The sequence below is a fragment of the Lepidochelys kempii genome, chromosome 2 (assembly GCF_965140265.1).
Source record: "Lepidochelys kempii isolate rLepKem1 chromosome 2, rLepKem1.hap2, whole genome shotgun sequence".
In the NCBI taxonomy this organism is placed as follows: domain Eukaryota; kingdom Metazoa; phylum Chordata; order Testudines; family Cheloniidae; genus Lepidochelys; species Lepidochelys kempii.
Genome location: NC_133257.1, coordinates 5601018 through 5628776, shown reverse-complemented (window position 1 = coordinate 5628776; position 27759 = coordinate 5601018). Strand labels below are relative to the sequence as shown.

Sequence of the window (27759 nt, the reverse complement as noted above, 5' to 3'; positions counted from 1 at the left end):
GCTGGGAGAATTTCTCTGGCCTGTGCTATGCAGGGGATCAGGCTGAATGATCACAATGGTCCCATCTGGCCTGTGAATCACAGTATGAACCTGAGGTTCACCTTGTCTCAGGCTGAATCACCCACCCTGGCCATCGCATTCTCCAGTCACCACACCCATCAATGAGAAACTGCAGGCCCTATGTTCTGCGTCGACAGGGCCAGCCTCACGGGTGGGTGTTGTGGTCAGGGGGGCGCCGTGGTCAAGAGTCAAGGAGCAGGGTGGGGTGGGGTGTGAGGCCATGGAAGGGAGCTTGGGGAAATGGGGGGAAGGCAGTGAGGTTCGGCGGCGGTGGGGAAGGTGGGCAGCCCGGGGAGGCAGTGGGGACCAGGGGGAATGGGTGAGGGGTCAGGGGAAGCAGCATGATCCAGGGCCGATGGGGGATGGATAGGGAAGGAGCACGGGCTTGGAGGGATGGGGGGATGGTTGAGAACCTGGGGGAGGCAGCAGAAGCCAGGGGCAATGGGGCGATGGTTGGGTGGCCTGGGGAGGCAGTGGAGACCAGGGTGATGGGGGGAATGGATGGGGAGGCAGAGGGTGCCCAGGGTGATGAAGGAATGGGTGTGGGGCCAAAGGAGGCAGCAGGGGCCAGGACCGATGGGGGGGTGGATAGGGAGATGGGGGGGCAGGGGTGATGGGGGAATGGGTGGGGGGCCAGAGGAGGCAGCGGGGGCCAGGAGCGTTGGGGGGATGGATAGGGAGGTGTGGGGGGGCAGGGGTGATGGGGGAATGGGTAGGGGGCCAGAGGAGGCAGCGGGGGCCAGGAGCGATGGGGGAATGGATAGGGAGGTGGGGGGGCAGGAGTGATGGGGGAATGGGGGGGGCAGAGGAGGCAGTGGGGAGGAGTGATGATGGGATGGATAGGGGGGTGGTGGGGGCCAGGGGTGATGGGGGAATGGGTGGGGGGCCAGGGGCGATGGAGGGGGCAAGGTGGGACACCCGCGTGCCACAATACAAATTGGCCCATGGCCTCATTTCCCCTAAGGCTGTCCCTGTGCGTCGAGCTGGAAAGGAACGCAAAGGTCTAGCTGGAACTCAGCCAAGACACCTGAGCTGATCACAACGCTCTCCCGAAAAGAGCCGTAAACATCCCAGCTGGGCGATCCTCACACAGGCCCAGGCCCTGAAACCCTTGTGTCACCCAGGCAGCCTCAGGCTCTGGTTGTGACATCCCAGACAGGAAGAAAAGGAGGGCAGGGAGTGACTGCCTGAGGGAGCGCCCTGACCACTCCTACCTCCTAAAGCCTCCCCAAAGGCAGCAAGCTCCAGGGGACCCCCAGATTTCAAAGGAGAGCAGCACCCGACCCATGTCCCCACCCCCCAGCCCCTCCGCCCAGGGCAGGTGTAGAATCCGCAGCTCCCCACAGCTGTAGGGTTGCCAACTTTCTAATGCCACAAAACCAAACACCACTGCCCATTGCCTGCCCGCCCCTTCTCCAAGCCCCCACCCCTTCTCCGAGGCCCTATCCCCACTCACTCCATCCCCCCTCCCTCCATCACTCACTCTCCCCCACCCTCACTCACTTTCACCAGGCTGGGGCAGGGAATTGGGGTGTTGGAGGGGGGTGAGGGCTCCAGCTGGGAATGCGGGCTCTGGAATGGGGCCAGGGATGAGGGGTTTGGGGTGCAGGAGGGGGCTCCAGGGTGGGACAGGGGTTTGGGGTGTGGGAGGGCTGCAGGGTCCCGGCGGCGCTTACCGTGACTCCGGGAAGCAGCCGCCAGGTCCCTGCAGCCCCTAGGCGCATGGGCAGCCAGGGAGGCTCTGCGTCTGCCCTCATGCCCACAGGCGCCGCCCCCGCAGCTCCCATTGGTCACGGTTCCCGGCCAATGGGAGCTGCGGAGCCGGCCAAAGCTTATGCCCACATAAATTTGTTAGTCTCTAAGGTGCCACAAGTACTCCTCGTGGTTTTTTCTGAAACCTGTCCTAGACAGTATCAGAAACAGAAAGCAAGACCCTAGCTATCGGGACTGTCCTTGCTGTAACTATGGTGCACATGGAACAGGATTCCCTAACATGGTGCTGTCGCTGGGTTGTCCTAGCCGCCTGATCAACAACAATCCATTTTCGGATACAAACACTTCTAACCATGAGCTGTGTGTGAATGGGGCCCTGAGGGTAAATTACCTCTGTGCAGGCTTGAATAAAATCCTGTGTGCAACCTACCATGGCTTTAAACATGGCTTAAGTGGTACCTTGGCCCCCAGGGAATTATCACCTTCGTTATGCTAGCAGTTCTTCTAAAACTGCCCACCAAACCTGTTTGGTGAGTTTCATGGCACTACAATGGGCTGAGAGTGGCTTGCAGAAATCCTGTTGACTATGAGTTTCAATATGGCGAACTGTAATCGCATATGTCGAGGAACAAAGAATATTGGCCATACTTACAGGATGGGGGACTCTACCCCTGAAAAAGAAAAGGAGGACTTGTGGCACCTTAGAGACTAACCAATTTATCTGAGCATGAGCTTTCGTGAGCTACAGCTCACTTCATCGGATGCATACCGTGGATACTGCAGCAGACTTTATATACACACAGAGACCATGAAACAATACCTCCTCCCACCCCACTCTCCTGCTGGTAATAGCTTATCTAAAGTGATCATCAAGTTGGGCCATTTCCAGCACAAATCCAGGTTTTCTCACCCTCCACCCCCCCACACACAAACTCACTCTCCTGCTGGTAATAGCCCATCCAAAGAGACATGGTCTCTGTGTGTATATAAAGTCTGCTGCAGTTTCCACGGTATGCATCCGATGAAGTGAGCTGTAGCTCACGAAAGCTCATGCTCAAATAAATTGGTTAGTCTCTAAGGTGCCACAAGTACTCCTTTTCTTTTTGCGAATACAGACTAACACGGCTGTTACTCTGAAACCTACCCCTGAAAAAGGATTTGGAAGTTGTGAAGGATAATCAGTTGTGGCCAAGGGAACAAATGCAATCCTTGGATGCAGCAACAAGGGAATTTCAAGTAAGGGTAGAGAAGCTATTTTAACTCTGTATTTGGCACTGGTGTGACTGCTGGAATACTGGAATCCTGTGTCCAGTTCTGATGCCCACAATTAAGAAGGATGTTCATAAATTGCAGCAGGTTCAGAGAATAGCATTGAGAATGATTAAAGGATTAGAACACATACAATCATAGAATATCAGGGTTGGAAGGGACCTCAGGAGGTCATCTAGTCCAACCCCCTGCTCAAAGCAGGACCAACCCCAACTAAATCATCCCAGCCAGGGCTTTGTCAAGCCTGACCTTAAAAACCTGTAAGGCAGGAGATTCCACCACCTCTCTATGTAACCTATTCCAGTGCTTCACCACCCTCCCAGTGAAAAAGGTTTTCCAAATATCCAACCTAAACCTCCTCCACTGCAACTTGAGACCATTTCTAGTTGTTCTGTCATCTGGTACCACTGAGAACAGTCTAGATCCATCCTCTTTGGAACCCCCTTTCAGGTAGTTGAAAGCAGCTATCAAATCCCCCTACACTCTTCTCTTCTGCAGACTAAATAATCCCAGTTCCCTCAGCCTCTCCTCATAAATCATATGCTCCAGTCCCCTAATCATTTTTTTTTGCCTTCTGCTGGACGTTTTCCAATTTTTCCACATCCTTCTTGTAGTGTGGTGCTCAAAACTGGACACAGTACTCCAGATGAGGCCTCACCAATCCTGAATAGAGGGGAATGATCACGTCCCTCATTCTACTGGCAATGCTCCTACTTATACAGTCCAAAATGCCGTTAGCCTTCTTGGCAACAAGGGCACACTGCCGAGCCATTCGGTCCCTAGTCTGTAGCAGTGTATGGGATTCTTCTGTCCTAAGTGCAGGACTCTGCACTTGTCCTTGTTGAACCTCATCAGATTTCTTTTGGCCCAATCCTCTAATCTATCTAGGTCCCTCTATATCCTATCCTATCCCTACCCTCCAGCATATCTACCTCTCCTCCCAGTTTAGTGTCATCTGCAAATTTGCTGAGGGTGCAATCCATCGCCATCCTCCAGATCGTTCATGAAGATATTGAACAAAACCGGCCCCAGGACTGACCCTTGGGGCACACCGCTTGATACCGGCTGCCAACCAGACATGGAGCCATTGATCACTACCCGTTAAGCCCGACAATCTAGCCAGCTTTCTATCCACCTTATAGTCCATTCATCCAGACCATACTTCATTAACTTGCTGGCAAGAATACTGTGGGAGACCGTTTCAAAAGCTTTGCTAAAGTCAAGGAACAACACGTCCACTGCTTTCCCCTCATCCACAGAGCCAGTTATCTCGTCATAGAAGGCAATTAGGTTAGTCAGGCATGACCTGCCCTTGGTGAATACATGATGACTGTTCCTGATCACTTTCCTCTCCTCTAAGTGCTTCAGAATTGATTCCTTGAGGACCTGCTCTATGATTTTTCCAGGGACTGAGGTGAGGCTGTCTGGCCTGTAGTTCCCCAGATCCTCCTTCTTCCCTTTTTTAAAGATGGGCACTACATTAGCCTTTTTCCAGTCATCTGGAACTTCCCCCGATCGCAATGAGTTTTCAAAGATAATGGCCAATGGCTCTGCAATCACATCCGCCAACTCCTTTAGCTCCCTCAGATGCAGTGCATCCGGCCCCATGAACTTGTGCTCATCCAGCTTTTCTAAATAGTCCCGAACCACTTCTTTCTCCACAGAGGGCTGGTCACCTCCTCCCCATGCTGTGCTGTCCAGAGCAGCAGTCTGGGAGCCGACCTTGTTCGTGAAGACAGAGGCAAAAAAAGCATTGAGTACATTAGCTTTTTCCACATCCTCTGTCACTAGGTTCTCTCCCTCATTCAGTAAGGGGCCCACACTTTCCTTGACTTTCTTCTTGTTGATAACATACCTGAAGAAACCCTTCTTGTTACTCTTAACATCTCTTGCTAGCTGCAACTCCAGGTGTGATTTGGCCTTTCTGATTTCACTCCTGCATACCTGAGCAATATTTTTATACTCCTCCCTGGTCATTTGTCCAAGCTTCCACTTCTTGTAAGCTTCACAAGCTTTGTGTTTAAGATCAGCAAGGATTTCACTGTTAAGCCAAGCTGGTCACCTACCATATTTACTATTCTTTCTACACATCGGGATGGTTTGTTCCTGCATCCTCAATAAGGATTCTTTAAAATATAGCCAGCTCTCCTGGTCTCCTTTCCCCCTCATGTTATTCTCCCAGGGCATCCTGCCCATCAGTTCCCTAAGGGAATCAAAGTCTGCTTTTCTGAAGTCCAGGGTCCTTATTCTGCTTCCTTGTGTCAGGATCCTGAACTTGACCATCTCATGATCACGCTTCCCAGGTTCCCATCCACTTTTGCTTCCCCTACTAATTCTTCCCTGTTTGTGAGCAGCAGGTCAAGAAGAGCTCTGCCCCAGTTGATTCCTCCAGCACTTGCACCAGGAAATTGTCCCCCACACTTTCCAAAAACTTCCTGGAGTGTCTGTGCACCGCTGTATTGCTCTCCCAGCAGATATCGGGATGATTGAAGTCCCCCATGAGAACCAGGGCCTGCGATCTCGTAACTTCTGTTAGTAGCCAGAAGAAAGCCTCGTCCCGCTGGTCTGGTGGTCTATAGCAGATTCCCACCACGACATCACCCTTGTTGCTCACACTTCTAAACTTAATCCAGAGACTCATGCCTTATAGTGATAGACCCAAAGAGTTCAATCTACTTATCTTAACAAAGAAACTGTTTGTAAGTGTCTATATGGGGAATAAATATTTAATAATGCACTCTTTAATCTAGCAGAGAAAGGAGTTGACATTATCCAATGGCTGGAAGTTGAAGCGAGACAAATTCAGACTGGAAATAAGGCGTACATTCTTGACAGCGAGACTAATTAACCATTGGAACAATTTGTGAAGGATCATGATGGATTTCCATCACTGGCAATTTTAAAATCAAGATTGGCTGGTTTTTTTAAAGATCTGTGCTAGGAATTCTTTTGGGGAAGTTCTATGGCCCGGATTACACTGGAGTTCATAGAGTCATAGAATCATAGTGTTAGAGCAGGGACTTGATCCCTAACCACTGGACCATCCTTCCTCTCCCTTTGCCAGTCACCCACCTTCTGATCTCCACTCCCACCTGCTGCTGTAGCTTCAGGCATCTCCCCCGATGAAACTATTGGGCTGAAGAAACTAATATGGAGAAACGTCCGACAGGTACCAAGGGGAGAGACCCACCAAACTCATCTCACCTATAACCATACCTTTCTGGCTTGGTGCAGCTCCGTTGAACACACAGAAAGTAAGGGCCTAATCCTCAGCAGCTGTGAATCTGCATGGGTCTGCTAAAGTAAAGGGAGCGACATTGATTTCCAGCTGAGAATCTGGCCCTAAGGGAGCAGGTACCTGGGCCCAGCAATAGGAGAGTCAGTGACTAATGCTTTGTGTGGATGCCTAGCAGGCTGTCAGGGCATGGGATGAAGGTCCAGAATAGGGTGGCAGGAGGGAGCTGGATGGTAGCAGAACAAGCTGTGGGGTGGCAACTCATCTCTGGCAGTCGGAGGGGGTGGAATTGGGGAGCCCCAGAGTGAAAACCCACTGAAGGTGGCTCAGGATTGTTGGTCAAGCTCCTTTGGTGCTGGTTCATCTCAGGTCCAGATCAGTGACAGGGGGATGAGCGGAGAGCCCATGCACACAAGACAAAGCAGCCGTTGTCTCGTCCTCTGAGAGAACAGCGGGGCGCAGCCGTGTCCCAGGACGACACCCCCAGTTCTAATTAAAGCTGGCACACTCTGCTATCTGGTCCATTAGCCAGCGGGCAGGGACGGCACAACACATTGTGATGACGAAGGCCTCCCACCCAGCTGAGCCGTGTGTCCCACACACCAGCTTTTGCTTGCTCATGTGAAAGCTTCTACACTGAGCGGGAAGGGAGGGTGGAAAACACCAAGTCCCAACACGACACGCCAAGATGTTCTGAAGCTCTGCCTCCCACGGCAACCACAGGTTTGCTCCCAGTCACTACAATGAAGCCCAGGAGAGCAGATTTTTAATGCTTCTTTCCTTGTTATTAAAGATGCACTGTGCAACAGGGCTGATTACGTACGAGGCTGGAGCCCGAGGCTGGTATCATAGAATCACAGAATATCAGGGTTGGAAGGGACCTCAGGAGGTCATCTAGTCCAACCCCTTGCTCAAAGCAGGACCAATCCCCAATTAAATCATCCCAGCCAGGGCTTTGTCAAGCCTGACCTTAAAAACTTCTAAGGAAGGAGATTCCACCACCTCCCTAGGTAACGCATTCCAGTGTTTCACCACCCTCCTAGTGAAAAAGTTTTTCCTAATATCCAACCTAAACCTCCCCCACTGCAACTTGAGACCATTACTCCTTGTCCTGTCATCTTCTACCACTGAGAATAGTCTAGAACCATCCTCTCTGGAACCACCTCTCAGGTAGTTGAAAGCAGCTATCAAATCCCCCCTCATTCTTCTCTTCCGCAGACTAAACAATCCCAGTTCCCTCAGCCGCTCCTCATAAGTCATGTGTTCCAGACCCCTAATCATTTTTGTTGCCCTTTGCTGGACTCTCTCCAATTTTTCCACATCCTTCTTGTAGTGTGGGGCCCAAAACTAGACACAGTACTCCAGATGAGGCCTCACCAATGTCGAATAGAGGGGAACGATCACGTCCCTCGATCTGCTGGCTATGCCCCTACTTATACATCCCAAAATGCCATTGGCCTTCTTGGCAACAATGGCACACTTTTGACTCATATCCAGCTTCTCGTCCACTGTCACCCCTAGGTCCTTTTCCGCAGAACTGCTGCCGAGCCATTCGGTCCCTAGTCTGTAGCGGTGCATTGGATTCTTCCGTCCTAAGTGCAGGACCCTGCACTTATCCTTGTTGAACCTTATCAGATTTCTTTTGGCCCAATCCTCCAATTTGTCTAGGTCCCTCTGTATCCTATCCCTACCTGCCACCGTATCTACCACTCCTCCTAGTTTAGTATCATCCGCAAATTTGCTGAGAGTGCAATCCACACCATCCTCCAGATCATTCATGAAGATATTGAACAAAACCGGCCCCAGGACTGACCCTTGGGGCACTCCACTTCATACTGGCTGCCAACTAGACATGGAGCCATTGATCACTACCCGTTGAGCCCGACAATCTAGCCAACTTTCTACCCACCTTATAGTGCATTCATCCAGACCATAATTCTTTAACTTGCTGACAAGAATACTGTGGGAGACCGTGTCAAAAGCTTTGCTAAAGTCAAGAAACAATACATCCACTGCTTTCCCTTCATCCACAGAACCAGTAATCTCATCATAGAAGGCGATTAGATTAGTCAGGCATGACCTTCCCTTGGTGAATCCATGCTGGCTGTTCCTGATCACTTTCCTCTCATGTAAGTGCTTCAGGATTGATTCCTTGAGGACCTGCTCCATGATTTTTCCGGGGACTGAGGTGAGGCTGACTGGCCTGTAGTTCCCAGGATCCTCCTTCTTCCCTTTTTTAAAGATGGGCACTACATTAGCCTTTTTCCAGTCGTCCAGGTCTTCCCCTGATTGCCATGAGTTTTCAAAGATAATAGCCAATGGCTCTGCAATCACAGCCGCCAACTCCTTTAGCACTCTCGGATGCAACGCATCCGGCCCCATGGACTTGTGCACGTCCAGCTTTTCTAAATAGTCCCTAACCACTTCTTTCTCCATAGAGGGCTGGTCACCTCCTCCCCATGCTGTGTTGCCCAGCACAGCAGTCTGGGAGCTGACCTTGTTCGTGAAGACAGAGGCAAAAAAAGCATTGAGTACATTAGCTTTTTCCACATCCTCTGTCACTAGGTTGCCTCCCTCATTCAGTAAGGGGCCCACACTTTCCTTGGCTTTCTTCTTGTTGCCAACATACCTGAAGAAACCCTTCTTGTTACTCTTAACATCTCTTGCTAGCTGCACTCCAGGTGCGATTTGGCCCTCCTGATTTCATTCCTACATGCCTGAGCAACATTTTTGTACTCTTCCTTGGTCATTTGTCCAATCTTCCACTTCTTGTAAGCTTCTTTTTTATGTTTAAGATCAGCAAGGATTTCACTGTTAAGCCAAGCTGGTCGCCTGCCATATTTACTATTCTTTCGACACATCAGGATGGTTTGTCCCTGTAACCTCAATAGGGATTCTTTGAAATACAGCCAGCTCTCGTGAGCTCCTACACTGTTGGCTGCTGAGACCCCATCGACCCATTCCACAACCGTTTTCTATCACTGCGATCACTATCAATAGTGTTGTCTTTAAAAACTCTCGTGTTCCCTTGGACTTTGAATAGCCAGGAAGATTCTGGGCCACGGTGCAGCTCCTCCATGGTACCACTTCTGGGTAAAGAGGCCAGAATCCCAGCACATCCCCCACCACTCAGCAAATCCCAGAAGACCCTCCCCAGATGGATCCCAAGCAAATTCCCCACCTCTGGCTATTGCATTGATGCAGCTCCACCAGTGGGTAGCACTAGTTAGAGAGCTAATGTGGACTGTCCCTGGCTTTTCCTCACCATCACGACCTCTATGATTATCATCTAGGCTTGCTCAGAGCAGGGTGAGCCAGCTGTGCCCTATCACATGAGGGCTTGCACCAGGCAAGGGTGGAGATCGGGAGGGGTTGGTTTCCTGATAACGCTTCATCAAGGGAGGAAGGACAGGCCAGTGGTCAAGGCCCAGGATTGGGAATCAGGTTACTTGAGCTTAATGCTCAGGTGAGTCCCTTTGTTGACCATGCCTCAGTTCCTGCTGTGTAGCACGTGAGTGTTGAGGAAGGGCCATATCAGGACCTAGACAGCCCTGGAGAGGAGGGCTGGCTTAGTCTGAGAGCAGTGGGGCCTAGAGAAGGGCAGAATGGGCAAATAAACTCTTCCAGGCCTGGAGGCTGCTGAGGGGAAGAGGAGTTGCTATCCTGTCACTGCTAGGATTGGAGTAACGGAGGCCAGTGTACAGCAAACAGGGAAAGAGAGAGCAAAGTATATTGTACCTTGCATTCCAGGAGCACCTGCCATTGCTCAGGGCAGTACAAACACAAAGTGGCAGGCAGCCCAGCCTCAAAGAGCTCCCAATCTGCGTAAACAAGACAGGGGAGGGAGCAAGGAGCAGCAGTGTCCCCTGAGACACAGAGAGGCTAAGTGACCCACCCAAGGTCACACAGGGAGTCTGTGGCAGAGTGTAGCGCTGGTCGCCCAAGTCCCAGCCTAGCAGTCTGATTGCAGGACTGTCCAGGCTGTCGGACTTGCTTCACTTCCCTGGTGCCACTTCACTCCCTGCCGCCCAGAGCTTCTAAAGACCGTTTCATCCAGAGCCATTATCTCTCTGGGGCCCCCAGCTGCCTGCAAAAGCGAAGAGGGTCAGTGAGGGGCATCAGTGTGGCACAAGGAGCTGGCACGAAGAGTCACTCCGGTGCAGGGGGATGAGCTGTATGAACCCCTCTGCTCTTGTCTGATGGGGAGGGTACAACCCCACCCCACCCTGACCAATGCAAAGGTCCCTGAACATAACCCCTCTGTACTGCTATTTTCAGCCCTGGAGAGCTTCAGGATGTGCAGGGATGGGGGAGGAAGAGGGCGGGGCCCTGCTGCGATAAGATCACTCAAGGAACTTGTTCCACTACAGGGGTCTGGGGAAGGCTCTAATCAGAACCAGCGGAGGACGGGAAGTCACCTGCAGAGGGGAAGAGTAGAAAGCTCCCTGCGAGCAGTTCTTGCTCTTCTTGGCCGTCCAGGCTGAGGGTCTGCTCAGGATGAAGGTGCTTCTGGCTCTTCTGCTGGCTGGCCTTGTGTGCGTGGAGCTAGGTAAGATTGCAGGGGCTTCACCTGGATTCCCCGGACTGCAGTGATTTATCTGTGACATTCCCAGTGTGCGGCTGCGCTGGACAAAGGTCTGGACAGCCCAGAGAGAGGGTGGGAGTGTTGTTATCTATTTGACAAAATTATCAGGCAAAATGAAAGGAAGGTTTTGGGGAAGGGAAATGGGGGGGATGTTCCCGGCCGGGCATTTACTGACAGCAGAAGAGGGAGGCTCTCCTTCTGTCCTGCATTGCACTTGGTGCAGGCATCCACACCTGTGTAATGCGATTGCCTCAGAGTGGTCACATCTCACATCCCCTCTATGCTGGTGTAAAGAACTAACAAGGTAACAGGGCAAGGGAGAATGGGAACCGAGGGATCCTCCTCTCTGCTCCAGATCCATGACCCACAGCGGAACAGGGAGGGTGAAAGGACAGGAAGGAGGTCGTGGAACTGCAGGCAGGGATCGGACCTGACACGTGCTCCACCTAGCCCCCCAGTTTGGTCCTTTAGGTGCAGGATGGGTTGCACTCCACCTGCTATGTGACTGTGGTGGCAGTCTGTAAATCAGCGTTGGCCAGACGATGGGGAGGGATGTCCAGAACTCGGATAGTTAATGCTAACACAAATTTTGGAAAAGGAGATAACCCATGGGAGTCAGCATTTAAGCCCATCTCTAGCTAGTGGGGTTGGAATGAGACCTTCATGGGGGAGATGATCCTCCACATGCCTCCTATAGCGTTTCCTGAACCTTCCCCTGAAGCATCCGGTTCTGGCTACAGTCAGGGACAGACCCTGGCCCCGATGAAGCTTGGGTGTGATCCAGTCTTGTTGTGATCCTTGTGTTCCTGTTATATATCCTTGCAGTGCGCATCCCTGGTAGTGCTGAGATTTAACAGCCTGCTGGGGGGGTTCTCTTGACATCTCTGCTGTGACTTTAGGTGTAACCCGGGAGTCTTTCAAGAGTTAACCACTTGGGGGTTTTCCTGATTCGCGCTGTCCTGCCTTTCCTCCCTACTCCTCGATCCTCTCCATCTGCTGGACTTATTTATATACCACGGGCCAGCTACTCTGCTGGGTTAAGTGAACAGAGCTCCATTTACTTCACCAGACCTGCACCAACTTAACCCCAGCTGAGGGTCTGCCCCATGTTCTTGTTTCAGCCCCCTTCCAGGTAACCTATTCCACATACTTAGTTATTTCCCTCTGGGGTATCATAACATTGCTTAATATTAAAATACCATAGGTGGGGGACATGACACTGACCTATTTTACAGATGGAAAGATTGAGGCACAGAGAGGGGAAAGTGAGTTGCCCTAGGTCCTGCAGTGAGACGGGGCATGGCTGGGCACGGAACCGGGATCCCTTGAATCACTCTCGGGTGTGCAGGTGTCATAAATATAAAGGGAAGGGTAAACCCCTTTGAAATCCCTCCTGGCCAGGGGAAAGCTCCTCTCACCTGTAAAGGGTTAAGAAGCTAAAGGTAACCTCGCTGGCACCTGACCAAAATTACCAATGAGGAGACAAGATACTTTCAAAAGCTGGGAGGAGGGAGAGAAACAAAGGGTCTGTGTCTGTCTGTAGTCGTCTTGGCCAGGGACAGAACAGGAATGGAGTCTTAGAACTTTTAGTAAGTAATCTAGCTGGGTATGTGTTAGATTATGATTTCTTTAATTGGCTGAGAAAAGAATTGTGCTGAATAGAATAACTATTTCTGTCTGTGTATCTTTTTTGTAACTTAAGGTTTTGCCTAGAGGGGTTCTCTATGTTTTTGAATCTAATTACCCTGTAAGATATCTACCATCCTGATTTTACAGGGGGGATTTCTTTATTTCTACTTACTTCTATTTTTTATTAAAAGTCTTCTTGTAAAACACTGAATGCTTTTTCATTGTTCTCAGATCCAAGGGTTTGGGTCTGTGGTCACCTATGCAAATTGGTGAGGCTTTTTATCCAACATTTCCCAGGAAAGGGGGGGTGCAAGTGTTGGGAGGATTGTTCATTATTCTTAAGATCCAAGGGTCTGGGTCTGTAGTCACCTAGGCAAATTGGTGAGGCTTTTTACCAAACCTTGTCCAGGAAGTGGGGTGCAAGGTTTTGGGAAGTATTTTGGGGGGAAGGACGCGTCCAAACAGCTCTTCCCCAGTAACCAGTATTAGGTTGGTGGTGGTAGCGGCCAGTCCAAGGTGTAATATTTTGTACCTTGGGGAAGTTTTGACCTAAGCTGGTAAAGATAAGCTTAGGAGGTTTTTCATGCAGGTCCCCACATCTGTACCCTAGAGTTCAGAGTGGGGGAGGAACCGTGACAGCAGGCCAGAGCATTGCACAGCCCTTTGTATGCCCTTGTTCTGCTTCTCCGTGGACTCTTTCCTCACCATTGGATTGTTCCTTAGTTTTGTAACCTCTCCCCCGTGCTTCTTTGGTCCCTTCCACGGCCCCCTCTCCATGGCAATAATGGCCTTTTGCTCCTCTGGGAAGGGTTGATTTGCCAAGGACTGTGGGGGCCTGATTCTCTTCTCCTTTAAGCTGGTGTAAATCAGAAGTAACTCCACTGAAGTCAATGGAGTTACCCTAGTGGAAAACTGTTGTGAGGTCAGAATCAGGCCCAACCAAAATTCGCTGGCCGGGCCATGATTTATACTTGCTGAAGTTCTGATCCCACATGTTAACAACCATCTTTATGCAAAAAAAAAAAAAAAATAGCACATCAGTGAGTCTCAGAGCCTGGGCCAATTGACTCAGGCTCACAGGACTCACACCCGGGGCTAAAATGATCAGTGTAGATGTTCCCGCTTGGGTTGGAGCTCAGGCTGCAAAACCCAGAGAAGGGGGTGGGTCTCAGAGCCCGAGATCCAGCCCAAGGGAGAACATCTACACTGCTGGTTTTAGCCCCGTACCACAAGGATATGTCTACACCGCACTTAAAAATCTGCCACTGGCCCATGCCAGCTGCCTTGGGCTCATAGGGCTCAGGCTATGGGGCTGTTTAACTGTGGTGCAGACATTCCGGCTCGGGCTAGAGCCTGGACTCTAGGACCCTGCGAGGTGGGATCTGGCCCACTGAGCCTAATTTACCACAGTCTTCCACCCTATATTGTCATTCCGACCTGTGCAAAGTAGGTGGAGAGCATCTGCAAATCAAAATGGGAGCATTTCATACTCTGCCCTCCCTCTGCACAGTTTGAGGCTGGCATTTTCAAAGGAGCTACATGCTCAACTCCCCTTGAAATTCAATAGGAACTGGATAGCTAATTGCCTTAGCATCCTTTGAAAATTCCAGCCAAAATGACTACCCTAGGTAGGGGGGAGGGATAGCTCAGTGGTTTGAGCATTGGCCTGCTAAACCCAGGGTTGTGAGTTCAATCCTTGAGGGGGCCATTTAGGGATCTGGGGCAAAAATTGGGGATTGGTCCTGCTTTGAGCAGGGGGTTGGACTAGATGACCTCCTGAGGTCCCTTCCAACCCTGATATTCTATGATTCTATGATGAGGCTATGGAGAATTGTCCATACAGAGCACCTGGATCCAAGTAATATATTCTTAGAAACAAAATTCATTTCTTTCTACATTTTCGCCAGGCGGTGGCAGTAGAAACGTTTCTTGCATTTTTTTAACTACTACCAGACTGATCACGTTTATAAAAAGGACACATAGGAAAGAAGAAATACGTCAAAGGTCTTGACTGTGCAAGCAGCTGCTCTTAGCATATTACAAAACAACTGTAACATCATCAGTGGTTTTATACCGCAATAGCATACCTTAAGGAGTGCATTGTCCTTGCTCTGTCCTCAGTAACTCTGGGGTAAATCTGAAATTCACTGGCCCATATTCTGATCTCAGTTACATCAGTGCAACTGACACACACATACACAACTCAGATGGTGGCTGAACCAAGTTAGTCTAAAAAATAACTAACTAACTTCATAAAATTCTCTTCTGAGCTGAGAGAATGTGCATAGAAAAATTCATCCTGAAAGGAATTTGTTTTGAGAACCCTCTGAGCAAGTGCGAGGGGGCCTTGGAGTGGAAGCTGGAGCTCAGTGATAGTGGGTGCTATGGTAGGGGTATAACTGAGACCCGTTTTGTTTCATGTGAACAGCACCTTGAAATGACAGCAACCACTTTGCCCTTGGTGCCGCTGCAGTTTGGTCCAGAATACACACACACGTGTTGTCAGACGCCACCAGTGTGGTGCTCTGCTCTGTCCAATGCTGATAGCAGTCGGCTGCGTGCGTGTGTTCCCTCTGTGTGCTGCCCTGGCTCTGCGCAGATCGCTGACACAGCAGACCCCGAGAGAACCCCCAATGACCACAGACTCCGATAAGGTACGAAGGCACCGGCCAGGTTTATGGTCAAACGAAACACAGTCTTCTAGCTCCCCGCATCAGATGTCTACAGTTCTGCTAGTCCATATGTGCTCTCTGACAATGGACGCAGCTCAGTCAGTGGCGGGATACTCCACTGCCCCCTAGGCTGGACAGACACACCGCCCCAGGGATGCATTCTTATACACAAGTACAAACAAGTTACACAGCGCTCCTGATGTACTGAGGTGCAACACCTCTACGTAGCAAGGTGCCGCCTCTCCCCTTGTACACGTTGGTTCGAACAAAACAACGCCATCCACCATACTGCCCTTTGCTCCTGTCTTTAGGATGGGTCCACCTGTTCCTTGTTATGTGTGCGGAATGTGCAAGCCTCAGGGTGTTCTGGTATCTCGAGTGTCCAGTACCTTTTAGGGATGTAAAAAGAAAAGGAGGACTTGTGGCACCTTAGAGACTAACCAATTTATTTGAGCATGAGCTTTCGTGAGCTACAGCCCACTTCATCGGATGCTTATTTTCAAATAAATTGGTTAGTCTCTAAGGTGCCACAAGTCCTCCTTTTCTTTTTGCGGATACAGACTAACACGGCTGCTACTCTGCAACCTGTCATACTTTAGGGATGTGTATTTTTGCAACATCAGCCCTTTCCTTGCCAGCATCTGTGAGCAGGGCCTGCCTCTGGCTCGCAGCTTAACTTTGCTTTATGTCAGCCAAGTCTTGACCATTACTTTAACTCAGGCCTTAGGCCTCATACCAGGCCTCTGATACAAGGGTTTATGTTTCAGGGCCTCATCTTACTCCAGCATGTACACACACTCACGAGGAAACATCTCTTTTGTTCTTTGTTGCTTTTCTTAATCTAAAAGCAAAGTCATTTCAGGTGGCTGGAACTTGCTCTTTGTGCATGGACACACAACAGCTCCCAGCACCGGCTCTCATGTATATAAACCTGCGGGACAGGAACAAGGGTCTACTGCTTGGCAAAAATGCTGACCACGCAGGCACCTGGTATAACCTCAGAGGTAGCAATCCTACAAGGAAGTAATGAGGATCGCCAGGCAGGTGATTCATACTAGATCCCTTCACTTTTCAAGTTGCGGAACCCAAACTAGGGGACACTGGATCTTAGGTCCTTCCAAAATAAAAGAATAATAATCAATGAGCCAGCTACAGCTTGGTCTTTTAGCTCAAGTGGTAGAGGTTCATGCTTTCAGCTCTGAAGTTCTGGGTTCAAATGCCATTGCACATGGCTGGTTATCAAGGTACTTGAACCTGTGACTTACAATCGCAATGTACCCTGCGGGGGGGAGGGAATCTGGTGTTCTAAACAGCCATTTAGCATAATTGCAGGTTGTCCAAAGCTGACAAAAAAGCAGAGCCACACTCAGCACCTACTAAGATCTATTCAGAGGCATGCCATTTTGTTCCTCTTGACAGCCCAGTCCTTGCGATGCTACACCTGCAAAGAACCGACGGATCTTTCTGCGTGCACCACAGTCAGCAACTGCTCTAAGAACGACACTGCATGCAAGACAACTTTGCATTCTGTAGACTCGGGTAAGTCTCAGCCAATCACTGCAAATAAACAAGGCAAAGGAAATGCATCTCGGTTATAACTTCTCACGCACCCTCTTCCCTTTTTTCCTTCTACCCGCTTCCCCAGCCAGTGTGAGATTGTCCCCTACACTGTCTCTGAGGAACCCAAATGGAGAAGTCCAAATCCAAATTTACAGAAGAAGGAGAATAGTCTATTTAACTCTACCCTAGTGGTAAATCACCAGGATCTGGGCTCTCTCTGCTTACTTTGCTTCATCTATGCTTCATTCCTGCTTTGAGCAGGGGGTTGGACTAGATGACCTCCTGAGGTCCCTTCCAACCCTGCTATTCTATGGTTCTATGTATCAGGCAATCTTACCTCTCTAACTTGTGGGGACCTGGACTCCCTTTGTTCACTTTGCTTCACAGAAGCTTTGGCCGGCGCTGGTTGTTTACAAAGGAGAACAACAACATGCCAGTGCTAATTTTACAGGAGCATCTTCTGCACACTCTGAACTGACCGTCTGCACTGTGTGATTATCGGAGAAACTACTGTACTGCTCATATGGCTGTGCCCCGTCATAAGATGCAGTGACTTTACCCTTAATTTACACTAAAAGAAAAGGAGTACTTGTGGCACCTTAGAGACTAACCAATTTATTTGAGCATGAGCTTTTCTTTTTGCGAATACAGACTAACACGGCTGTTACTCTGAAACCTTAATTTACACTGGCATCCATTCAGAATCAGGCCCCTGGAGAGGACGGGAATACCAGCTGGTGCCTGGGTCTGAATTCCATGCAACTTTGGCACCGGGACTGTGTCTTCACATGCACGTACACAGCACCTGGCACACTGTGGGTACCACTGGATTACAGATACTAACTAAAGCCAATGAGCTTTTTGCTCACCTGCACTCAGGCTCCTTTGGATATAGTTTGCTTACCCTTCTAAGGCCCCTTTCTACTTCCAAGACAGTGTAAAGTAGCCTTAGCATAAAGGAGAACCAGGCTCTAAATCTATAAACCTCCCTTCACCATTTCTCTCTCCCTTTTTTTTCCTAATCTATCCATTACAGGTTACCCCTTTTTCAGGAACATCACCGTCTCCAAATCCTGCGCTGAAACGTGCATGCATTCCGACCCGGATGGAATTGGGGAGTCCCACCCCATCTCGTGCTGTTACAGCGACCTGTGCAATGCCGGGGGAGTGCCAGGGCTGAGAGCCAGTGCCGTGGTGATCACAGCTGCCACTCTCTGGACCCTCCTGAGTGTCATGCTGTAATATAGCAGGGTCTCAGAGAGAAATCCTCCTGGCCACGCTGCCCAATGCGTGGCACTGTTAGACGCTTGAGGAAGATATTTCTTCAGTTAACTGTGGCCTCTTCAATCGATGCCGGGAATTTAATGGACCTTTGGAGATCAAACCCACCCAGCTTTGAAACCCTGGGCAGCGCTCTGCTCCCAGCTGCTAATCAAGGGGACACGTTTCTTCAGCATTGACTACATCCTGCCGCTGCAGCCCTCCAGGGATGGGGATGTGGAACAGACATGGCCGTTCTGCATAGCAGGAAGGGTCGGATGACAGGGACTGTGTGGGGGTGGGCACTGTTCTGTACTGGGGGGAGGTGGAGGAGCAAGACAGAGCCATGGCAGGCAGGTCAAAGAACTACAGAAACTCACCAGCCAATCCATCCAAGTAGGGCCATGCAGGGCTGGTGTCAGGGGAAAATGCAGGGTGCCCCCCAATTCTCACCTAAAGCCTGTTTTCTTGTGCAGGGGATCCAGCATTTAACCCCAATCATGCCACATTTGATTTCTTCTTAGCAGCTCCCAAGCACTGCAGTCCCCCATCTTTCTGTACGATAAATAGCTTAACATAGTGATTCCCTGTTCTGAATGTATCCGATAAAGTGAGCTGTAGCTCACGAAAGCTTATGCGCAAATAAATTTGTTAGTCTCTAAGGTGCCACAAGTCCTTCTTTTCTTGTTCTCTGGGGATGTCAATTTCCACCTCCCATTTTCTCAGCGTGCTTGAACCCCAAGAGGTCGGTTTTCAAATGCTGCTTAGAACAATGAGCGAAACGAGTTTGAGGGCTCATCTGAGAGTTTCTCTAGGTTGCAAAGCCCGCTGCACAGTTCAAGAGAGAGGCCCAGAGTTGGAAGGGCAGGAGGGTTGTGCACATCAGAAATGCAGGTCCAGCTAGTACGGAACCTGCCTGCCCTTTGCCAGACGTGAACTAATAGTCTCAGTTCTTTACTTTCAATTGCACTAAAACCCAGACAAGTTCCCAGTTGGCTTCAGACACCTGCCTCCGGGCCCCCCTGTCTCCCCCCCCCAAAAAAAAAAATAAAAGGGAAATATATTACTGGGCCAGATCCAGTCTTCATGGAGCACATCCTCTGCTGAGGATCTGACCCAGCTTAGGATCTCCCCCCCCTCCTCGCCCCCGCCCCTTGAGAATGTTTTCAAGGCACATTTGTCCCACCTCTGCAGTAAAACTAGATCCAGCGTAACCGGATCCAGTTCAGAAATGGCTTGCCAGGGATTCTTAGCTCTGTCCCATCTAGGAGGGAGAATTTGGACTTTGCACCACTCTCATTCCCATGACAAAGACTTTGGCATGTGAGCCGCCCCGCTGAAATCAACAGGATGACTCACGTAAATGAGGGAAGGAGATCTGGGCAGCAGGCCCTGAATTCCAGTTATAAATGTTTCACTTTGACCAGCCTTTCCTCTGTGTCACCTTCCCATCCGGGGTAAGGTCCAGCGTCACTCCCATGAACTCTGGCACATGGAAACTGATCAGAAACCTGATGGGCAAGATGTCTGCTCTGTCCTCTGCTGCACGCTGCCTCTAGCTGGTCCTTGCACTGGGCCTGTATGTTTGGAGTCCCACAAGGGGGCACAGCACGAGCTTGTGGCAAGGGCAGAGGACCAGCCCTCTCATCATGGCTCTGCCACTGACTCCGTGTGCGACCCTGTTCAAGTCATGGGGTCATTGCTCCGTGCCTCAGTTTTCCCAGCTGTAACACGGACACAGCTTCACTGGCACAGCTTTGTAAAGTGCTTTGAGATCTAGGGGTGAAAAATGCTGATTCCCACCATTAGAGGGGGCATGCTGCCTCGGGCAGAGAAAGGTCTCCTCCTCCAGTTACTGCTTCCCCTCCATTTCAGACTGGTAAGCCCCCTTCCTGCCCATACCTCAGAGAGTCTGAACTCTAAACGCCAGAGCAGACCAACCTCACCATTATCCTTTTTAAAAGAAGGTCCCGATTCCCCCTTCCCACTCTACACTGTAAAGACTGGAGTTCGACATTATCTCTCTGGCCTTTGGATGCAGATCCCAAGCCAGAAGTGGCGACATGAGCTGAGCTGAATTCTCCACGTTGTATTGTCTGAACATGTCAAATTATTTGCCGTGGTCTGTACAAGGGGGAAGCTGGCAGGGGCCCTGAACTCCCAGTGGGGCTCTTCTTCAGGCTGGCAGGTCTGCGGAAGGATCCAACAAGCAAAGTCACGTTCAACAGCTCTGCAATCTCTTCCTGTACAATTCCAAGCCATTGCCCAGGGACCAGCTGCCCCCCTCCAATGGGGAACAACAATCTGACCATAGGGAACTAAAATTTGATAATGGGCATTTCAATCTAGCAGACAAAAATCGAACAAGCTCCAATGGCTGGGAGTCGAAGCTAGACAAATTCAGACTTGGCAATAAGGTGCAAATTTTTAACAGGGAGGGTAATTACAGAGGCGAATTGGAACAATTTACCAAGAGTCGTGCTTGATTCTGAATCACTGGCAATTTTTCAATCAAGATTGGATTTTTTTTTTTTTCTGAAAAATCTGCTGTAGTTCAAACATTCAGGGAAGTCCTATGGCCTGTGTTAGGCAGGAAGTCTGTTGTAATCAACGGGCCTACAAATTCACCCTGATTGTGAGCTCTGCTGTAAAAAGTAAGTGAAAGTTTCTAAGATGTCACAACAACAACCACAACAAATGTTGCTGAGAAAAGGCACAAAAAGACTGCATTCATCCAAACAAAAAGGCCGACCAATAGAACGCCATGTTTCTTCTTGTTTCTATCCTTCTCTTTTTTCCCATCTGTATAATAAAAGTCTAGTTTAGCTAGCCAAGATGACACATTTTGCAGCACTTCTGTAAGCCTGTGACCAGAAAGAAGCGACTAAAAGCACTGCCCTAAACAGCCCAATGCTGGCATGAGTTTGCCAGGCCTCAGAGCAGCTGATCAGCCCCTGTGCTGGCCTCTTTGTCAGCTCTGAGGTTGCATGTGAGACTTACCACCAGAGACAGAGGCTACAGTGTCTCTCTTTGGCACCTTAAAGACTAACAGATTTATTTGAGCATAAGCTTTCGTGGGTAAAAACCCCACCCCAGCTTACCCACGAAAGCTTATGCTCAAATAAATCTGTTAGTCTTTAAGGTGCCACCGGTCTCCTTGTTGTTTTTGTGGATACAGACTAACACGGCTACCCCCTGATAAATGTCTCTCTTTGCTGTTCTTTTCTCTGCCCTTTTGCATGTTTGTCTTGTTTTGTCTTCCAGGAAATGAGACTGGATTTTAACAGCTCCCAGCCCATCACTTTTCCCCCAAAAGCATGTCTTGAATAGCATCTAAAAGACTGTCAGACAAGGGGTGGGTTCCTTCTAAAATCTCTCTCCCGCTAAAGGAAAAAGTTAATGTAGGGATGTAGTTAAGGATGTAGTTAAAAGCCTGACTTATGCTCAAGCGCTTTCCATGTCAAATGCTTGAACTTTTTCCTTCTTTTCTGTATCTTTAATAAAAAGGTTAAACAACAATTCAGTGGTGGTTTTGCCATGGTACTAAGCAAGCTGAGGTCTGTGTACCAAACCCCAAACCTTGTTGAATATGGTTGGGTTGTGTTAAGACCTTTTTGGCCCAAACATTCCATCTGAACCAATACAGCAGATCAGACTCCATCCCAGGGCTCTCTTCTGGCTTCATAATCTCAGCCAGCCCATCTGCAGAGGGAGCTTGGCTCAGGAAGCTCAAGTCACGGGGCAAGCCCTGGAAAGGTGACTTCGTCTAAGGCTCTGTCCACACTTGCAGAGCTTTGGCGCTGTCAGTTTCACCGGTGATAGGGAACCGGTGAAAGTAAAGCCCTGGTCTGGGTACTCACTTACTTCCTACATTTGCAGCATTTCCATCCCGGATGCTCTAGGGCAGCTATCCCACAGTGCAGCTCTCTCCATTTTGAAGATGGCTTTGTGGGGAAGGGGGAGAGGGGGGGTGTTTGTGGGGCAGCTTGCCTCCCTGCACAGCCTCCTTTCTCCAAACACTGATCAGTCCCAGGAGCTCAGCACTGCTCCAGCTGGGGATCCTTTGCTCCCTGGAGCAGCTATTGTCAGCCGGCCAGATGGCACCTGAGCACTTGCCAAGAAAACGGGAAGGGGAGTTTCAAAGTTCCCGGGGCTTTACAGGGTGGATGTCTGTTTCCCTGGCGTCAGGGCAGCAGAGCCGCTGGCCAGACTGGTCGCCGAGGCACTGTGGGATAGCCTGCGGGGGAGAGCCTGTCTTCCCTTGCCCATGGCCGCAAGAGCATCCCCGGTAAGAGCTGCACGCCTCTGGCGGAGGAGGCTTTCCTTCTGTGGGGAAACTTCTGAGTTTCACCGCAAAAAGTCATTGGCAAGTGTAGACGCTCCCACGAGGTTTGCGCCCCCCAAAAAGGGACTTTTCCCGCTTTAAATGGCAAGTGTAGACATGCCCTAAGGACCCTGGCTCAATCACGTACCCAGGGGGGTTGGCTCTAGCCCTCAAGCTGCCTCTGGAGACCCTCCGCAGGGCTGGGAGAGGACTGGGGAGGGAGCCAGGGTTGCAATCACCAGAGGGGGGGGGGGGGTGCCAAGGCTGCACACACTGGGGCGGCGCGGCGGGGGAGGGGTGGCAGGAGAGCAGCGCTGCAAGAAGTCCGACCGCCAGGGCGGGGGCAGCGGGGCTTGCGATAGTCCTCGTGGACCGAGGAGCTCGGGCTGCCGGCAGCAGCCGGGGAGGGGGGAAGGCAGCGGGCGGGGAGAGACGCCTGCTCCAGTGCGGGGCCATCTCGCTGGCCGGTGCAGCCGAAGGCAAAGGGGCGGTGCAAGGGGGCGGACGGAACGGGGCCTTGCGGAGCAGGACCGGGAGGAAGCAGCCGCTGCTGGGTCCCGCCCCTTCCCGGCATCCCTGGACGCTGCCGGCAGGCGGGAGGCTGCGGCGATGCTGCTGGTGCTGCTGGGCGCGGGGGCCGCGCTGTTCGGCCTGCTGGACGCCTGGTACCTGCTGCGCCTGCCGCTGGCCGTGCTGCGCGCCCGGTGGCTGCAGCCCCGGCTGCGGGACGTGCTGCAGGAGCAGAGCTGGCCGGGCCTGGTGCTGCCCTCGGACCTGGACTGCCTGCTGCACATGAACAACGCCCGCTACCTGCGCGAGGCCGACCTGGCGCGCTGCGCCCACCTGGCGCGCTGCGGCATCTTCAGCGCCCTGCGCGCCCTGGGGGGCAGCCTCGCGCTGGCCGCCTCCTGCGCCCGCCACCGCCGCCCGCTGCGCCTCTTCGAGCGCTTCGCCGTGCGCACCCGCCTGCTGGGCTGGGACGCCCGCGCCTTCTACCTGGAGCAGCGGTTCCTGAGCCCCCGCGACGGCTTCGTCTGCGCCCTGCTGCTCTGCCGCCTGCACGTGGCCGGCAGCAGCCCCGGGCGCCTGGTGCAGCACCTGTACCAGAGACAGGTGAGGCCGGGCGGGGGCTGTGCGCGCAGGAGCATCCTCGGTGAAGCGGGCACCAGGGCGGCACAACCGCCCGGCAAGGACGCTGGCAAGAGAGCAGCTGTGGCCGGGGATTGGTATGAGCAGGAGCAGGGCCAGCAGGTGGAGGGAAGCGATCATTCCCCTCTATTCGGCACTGGTGAGGCCACACCTGGGGTATTGCATCCAGATTAGGTCCCCCCACTACGGAAGGGATGTGGACAAATTGGAGAGAGTCCAGCGGAGGGCAACGAAAATGATTAGGGGGCTGGAGCACATGGCTTACGAGGAGAGGCTGAGGGAACTGGGCTTATGTAGTCTGCAGATGAGAAGAGTGAGGGGGGATTTGATAGCAGCCTTCACCTTCCTGAAGGGGGGTTCCAAAGAGGATGGAGCTCGGCTGTTCTCAGTGGTGGCAGATGACAGAACGAGGAGCAATGGTCTCAAGGTGCAGTGGGGGAGGTCTAAGTTGGATATTAGGAAACCCTATTTCACGAGGAGGGCAGTGAAGCACTGGAATGGGCTCCCTAGGGAGGTGGTGGAATCTCCATCCTTAGAGGTTTTTAAGGCCTGGCTTGACAAAGCCCTGGCTGGGATGATTTAGTTGGGGTCGGTCCTGCTTTGAGCCGGGGTTTGGACTAGATGACCCCCTGAGGTCCCTTCCAACCCTGATATTCTATGATTCTATTCTAAGAAGAGGTGGGCACAGGGACGCAGCAGGGAAAAGCCCCTTCTGCCCCAGGGGCACCTGTTCCACACATCCCCCCCCCCCCCGCAGCAAACAGACTCCCCCCCCCCGCCCCCCCGGAATAGAGCACTGACTATGGGAAAGGGAAATATTGAGTTACAGAGGGACGGCTGGAGAGAAACAGCCAGGGTGCAGCCTGCACATGGCCCTCCAGGCCCAGCGGTACCACAGTCTGAGAGGGCAGACACTGAGCAATGCGTCTACACACAGTTCTGGAGTCCTGGGCAGGGCTCCACTCTGGCGCTGCGTCTTGGTGCTCCTGGCCCTTTTCGATGCCCATGGACTTCCCACAACAAACCCCTCTGGCCCCCTTCGGCCTCTCTCTGCAAACCCACACAGGGCCCCCACTGCCCCACTTAGCCAGCCACAGCCTCCCTCCTTATTCCCAATGCAAGGTCACAAGCCCCAGACAGCTCTGGGCAACAGTGATACTGGGTCCGGCTCCAGTTTGGTCTTCTCAGGTGATTCCTCCCTGGTGAGGATTTTGACACAAGATCAGCAGGTACTTTGGCCTTTGAGCACCAGAGCAAGAACATTTCTTCTTCCAGGACAATGCAGGACCATTGCTCTGATCCAGCGTGGAGGTTCCTGTCTAGTCTCTGACAAAGCTCAGGACCGGTGCTTCAGAGGAAGGTGCAAGCCTTCCTTGCAGCAGGGAGTTACGAAATAACTTATCCCCAGGAAAGCCTTCTTCTAATCACCAGTAGGTAGAAGTTGGCTTATATCCCTGCCAAAGAACTGCTAGGATTTAAAAAATATTTACTGTTATAATGCTGCATTTTCTCATCGGTTAGCTCTCTTTGAAATCTTGCTAATGATGATAATGAGCTGGAAAGTTAAGAAACACGAGCAGCAAGTAGAAAATCGGTAAGATTTTCAGCCCTGGAGCGTTCTTTTTTTAAAGAACTTATTTCAGTCTTACAGTGCGCTCCATGGTTTAATCCGAGTGGTCTTGATATACTTAGTCCTTGATACTTAGTCCTGCCATGAGTGCAGGGGACTGGACTGGATGACCTCTCGCGGTGCCTTCCAGTCCTACCATTCTATGATATCCAAAATCTTGTGGGAAACATAATGGACAGAAAAGGGAGGAGTGCATGTTGCTGAACTGAGGGTGATTTGGAGATCAACTGAGTTATTTTGTATGTGACACTGGCAGGGAATCTGTAAAACCTGTACCCTGAACCAATCTATCCTGCCTGTCTTTCCTCCAGGTGGACTCCCCAGAACTTCCAGAGGAGGTGCAGCATTGGATCAGCTACAATGAAGCCAGCAGCCAAAAGCTAAGAGCTGAAAGCGGCCTGGGAATCAATACCAAGGATGAGTAACCAGATGTTGTTTTCCCCCACCTGTCCTTCTCCAGACTGCAATAGACCTGTGCTCCAAACAGACCCAAGTCCTGTACTTACTGCAGGTGCTCTTTCTCATCAGCTTCCCTGCTTATGCCGCTGCGGATAAGAGACTGATCCAGATTGCCATCAGCTTCCTAGACAAACAAGCCAAACGGCTGTCTAGGAAAGGACCCCCAGAAACCCTATTAAGTTGGTGAAAGCCCTCTCTGATCTCAGTTGGTACAGTGAGCTCGGTGGTGGCTGGGTAGCACCTAGAGCCCCAGGACAGTGGGGAGTGGCACCTTTTGGTCTTTAGAAGGGAGTTTTCACTCAAAAACGTTATTTCCAGAGGCTGGTAACGTCAGGAAAACAAAACTTTGGTGCAGCCCAACCTGCAGGGGATCTGGGGCATCAGCACATCTAACATCCTCCCCCGCAGGAATTGGAAACAGCCACCCCCACTGGCTGATGTGCTGATGCCTCCACTGTACCCACAGTCCTTTGCAGTAGCCCTGCCTCCACACACCTTCAGTCACTAACACTGCCAGCAGAGGGAGCCCAGGACCTGCTCAGTAACAGGCTCCGTGAATGAAAAACCTGCTGATGTATTGCAAAAGATAAAGGTACCCCATGGTATGCCAGGCTTATGCCCAATAGCACTATTTAGAAAACCCTGACCCCAGCTGCATTCATTTATTAACAACCCTATCCTAGGATTTGTCTGTAGGGAAATACATCAGTGCCGTGGGGGGGGAGGCTAACGTGGTGTTTGCAAGTAAATAAGGCTTCACCACATACATATGTTGTCTCCGTCTTTAGACAGAATGAATGTGATCACCAGGGTTATTCCAAGCGTATTTCGGAGCAGTAGGTTAGGACTAGGAGCCTCCTGTGTTCCCATCATGGCTGTACCACTGAATTACTATGTGACTGAGGTCACACAATCTCTCTGTGTCCTGAATTACTCAGCTGTGAAATGGAGATGCTACCTACCTACCTCCCAGGGGTGGGTGTGAGAACTACCGTAATTCACTGATGTTTCTGAAGTGCTTTGAAGAGGAAAAGTGCAGCGCATGTGCTAAAGTATCCCCTGGCCCTGCTTTTCTTATCTCTGTAGCTGCAAAATCTCTGTAGCTGCAAATGGGTTGTGCCTCTTCTTGAAATCCTGATCTACACAAAGTCCTAGGAGTGCTGGTTCAAGGTGTTAGCTAAGAGCTTTCCTAATGCCTTCTAAAAGGTCGTAGTGTAGACAAAGCGGTGTATACGGCACATGGTAATATCTACACTAGACTATTAGAACATGTCATAATGTCTTAGCTAACAACACACCGTGAAATCCTAGTCGAGGTGAAGCCTTTGAGTTTCTGCACTTGGGAAAATCGGGACTGTAACACTCCACTGGTAGTGTAGTTGTAAACAGGATTCAGAGCAGGGTTAGAGGATGCTGGGGTAAAAACATGGGAGCCCATTCAGTGCTACAATCTCCCTTCATTGGTACGAACCGTTGGAGCGGCAGGAAAAACACAAATGGCCCCAGCATAGACATGACCCAGGTGTTGCAACCTGCTTTAGAGCAGGACTCAGGGAATTCAGGTCCCCTTTGCCCATGTAAGCAAACAGGGCAATTTCCTTTCTGATTGTTGGATATTTGATTCTATTTATATTTGGAACAGTTCTTGTTATGTACTTTGTAAATGGAAGATTGCTGTATATTACGCTAACGTTTTCCTCTTATGAGCACTTTACACCAGAACTGTATTGAGGGAACATGCTTGGAAGTGTGGCTAACCTGTGAATTTGTGCATGTGTTCTGTAATCTAAATACCACCGCTTCCTGCGGTGGTCTGAACCCAGACAGTGAGATAGCTGTGAATTGCCTCTGAATATATATTTGCCTCTTCTAATGGTTTTCTTGGCTCGCAACTATTACTTACTGGAACTGCTTAGCCACACTATTTTATATTTACTTGAAGACATCAAAGGATTCTAAATGAGATGAAATCCCGAGAGCAATGTTTATTCCTTTAAAAAACAATGGATCCATTTGCACCGCAATCTAGTGAAGCTGTCAGGCATATGCTTAACTTTAAGTAGGTGGAGGCTACTCAGTGTCCTTAAAATTAAGCATATGCTTAAGTACTTGGCTAGAACAAGGCTTTGGGGTATAAACATTAACCAGACACTGTCAGATGGTGGAAAGAGAGAGAGAGAGAGAGAATCATAGAAGTGTAGGACTGAAAGGGAC

The 27759-nt window shown here is 50.8% G+C and overlaps 2 protein-coding genes across 2 annotated transcripts; both read left to right on the top strand.

Moving 5' to 3' along the window:
* The first annotated feature begins 10688 nt into the window (after nt 1-10688).
* On the top strand, nt 10689-18617 carry LOC140905834 (ly6/PLAUR domain-containing protein 2-like). Its single transcript, XM_073329331.1, has 3 exons — nt 10689-10826; nt 16583-16702; nt 17760-18617. The coding sequence occupies exons 1-3, from the start codon at nt 10775-10777 to the stop codon at nt 17963-17965; spliced, it is 378 nt and encodes a 125-aa protein (XP_073185432.1). The 5' UTR covers nt 10689-10774; the 3' UTR covers nt 17966-18617.
* A 4090-nt stretch (nt 18618-22707) lies between these two features.
* On the top strand, nt 22708-27515 carry THEM6 (thioesterase superfamily member 6). Its single transcript, XM_073329968.1, has 2 exons — nt 22708-23420; nt 25398-27515. The coding sequence occupies exons 1-2, from the start codon at nt 22917-22919 to the stop codon at nt 25509-25511; spliced, it is 618 nt and encodes a 205-aa protein (XP_073186069.1). The 5' UTR covers nt 22708-22916; the 3' UTR covers nt 25512-27515.
* The last annotated feature ends 244 nt before the right edge of the window (nt 27516-27759 follow it).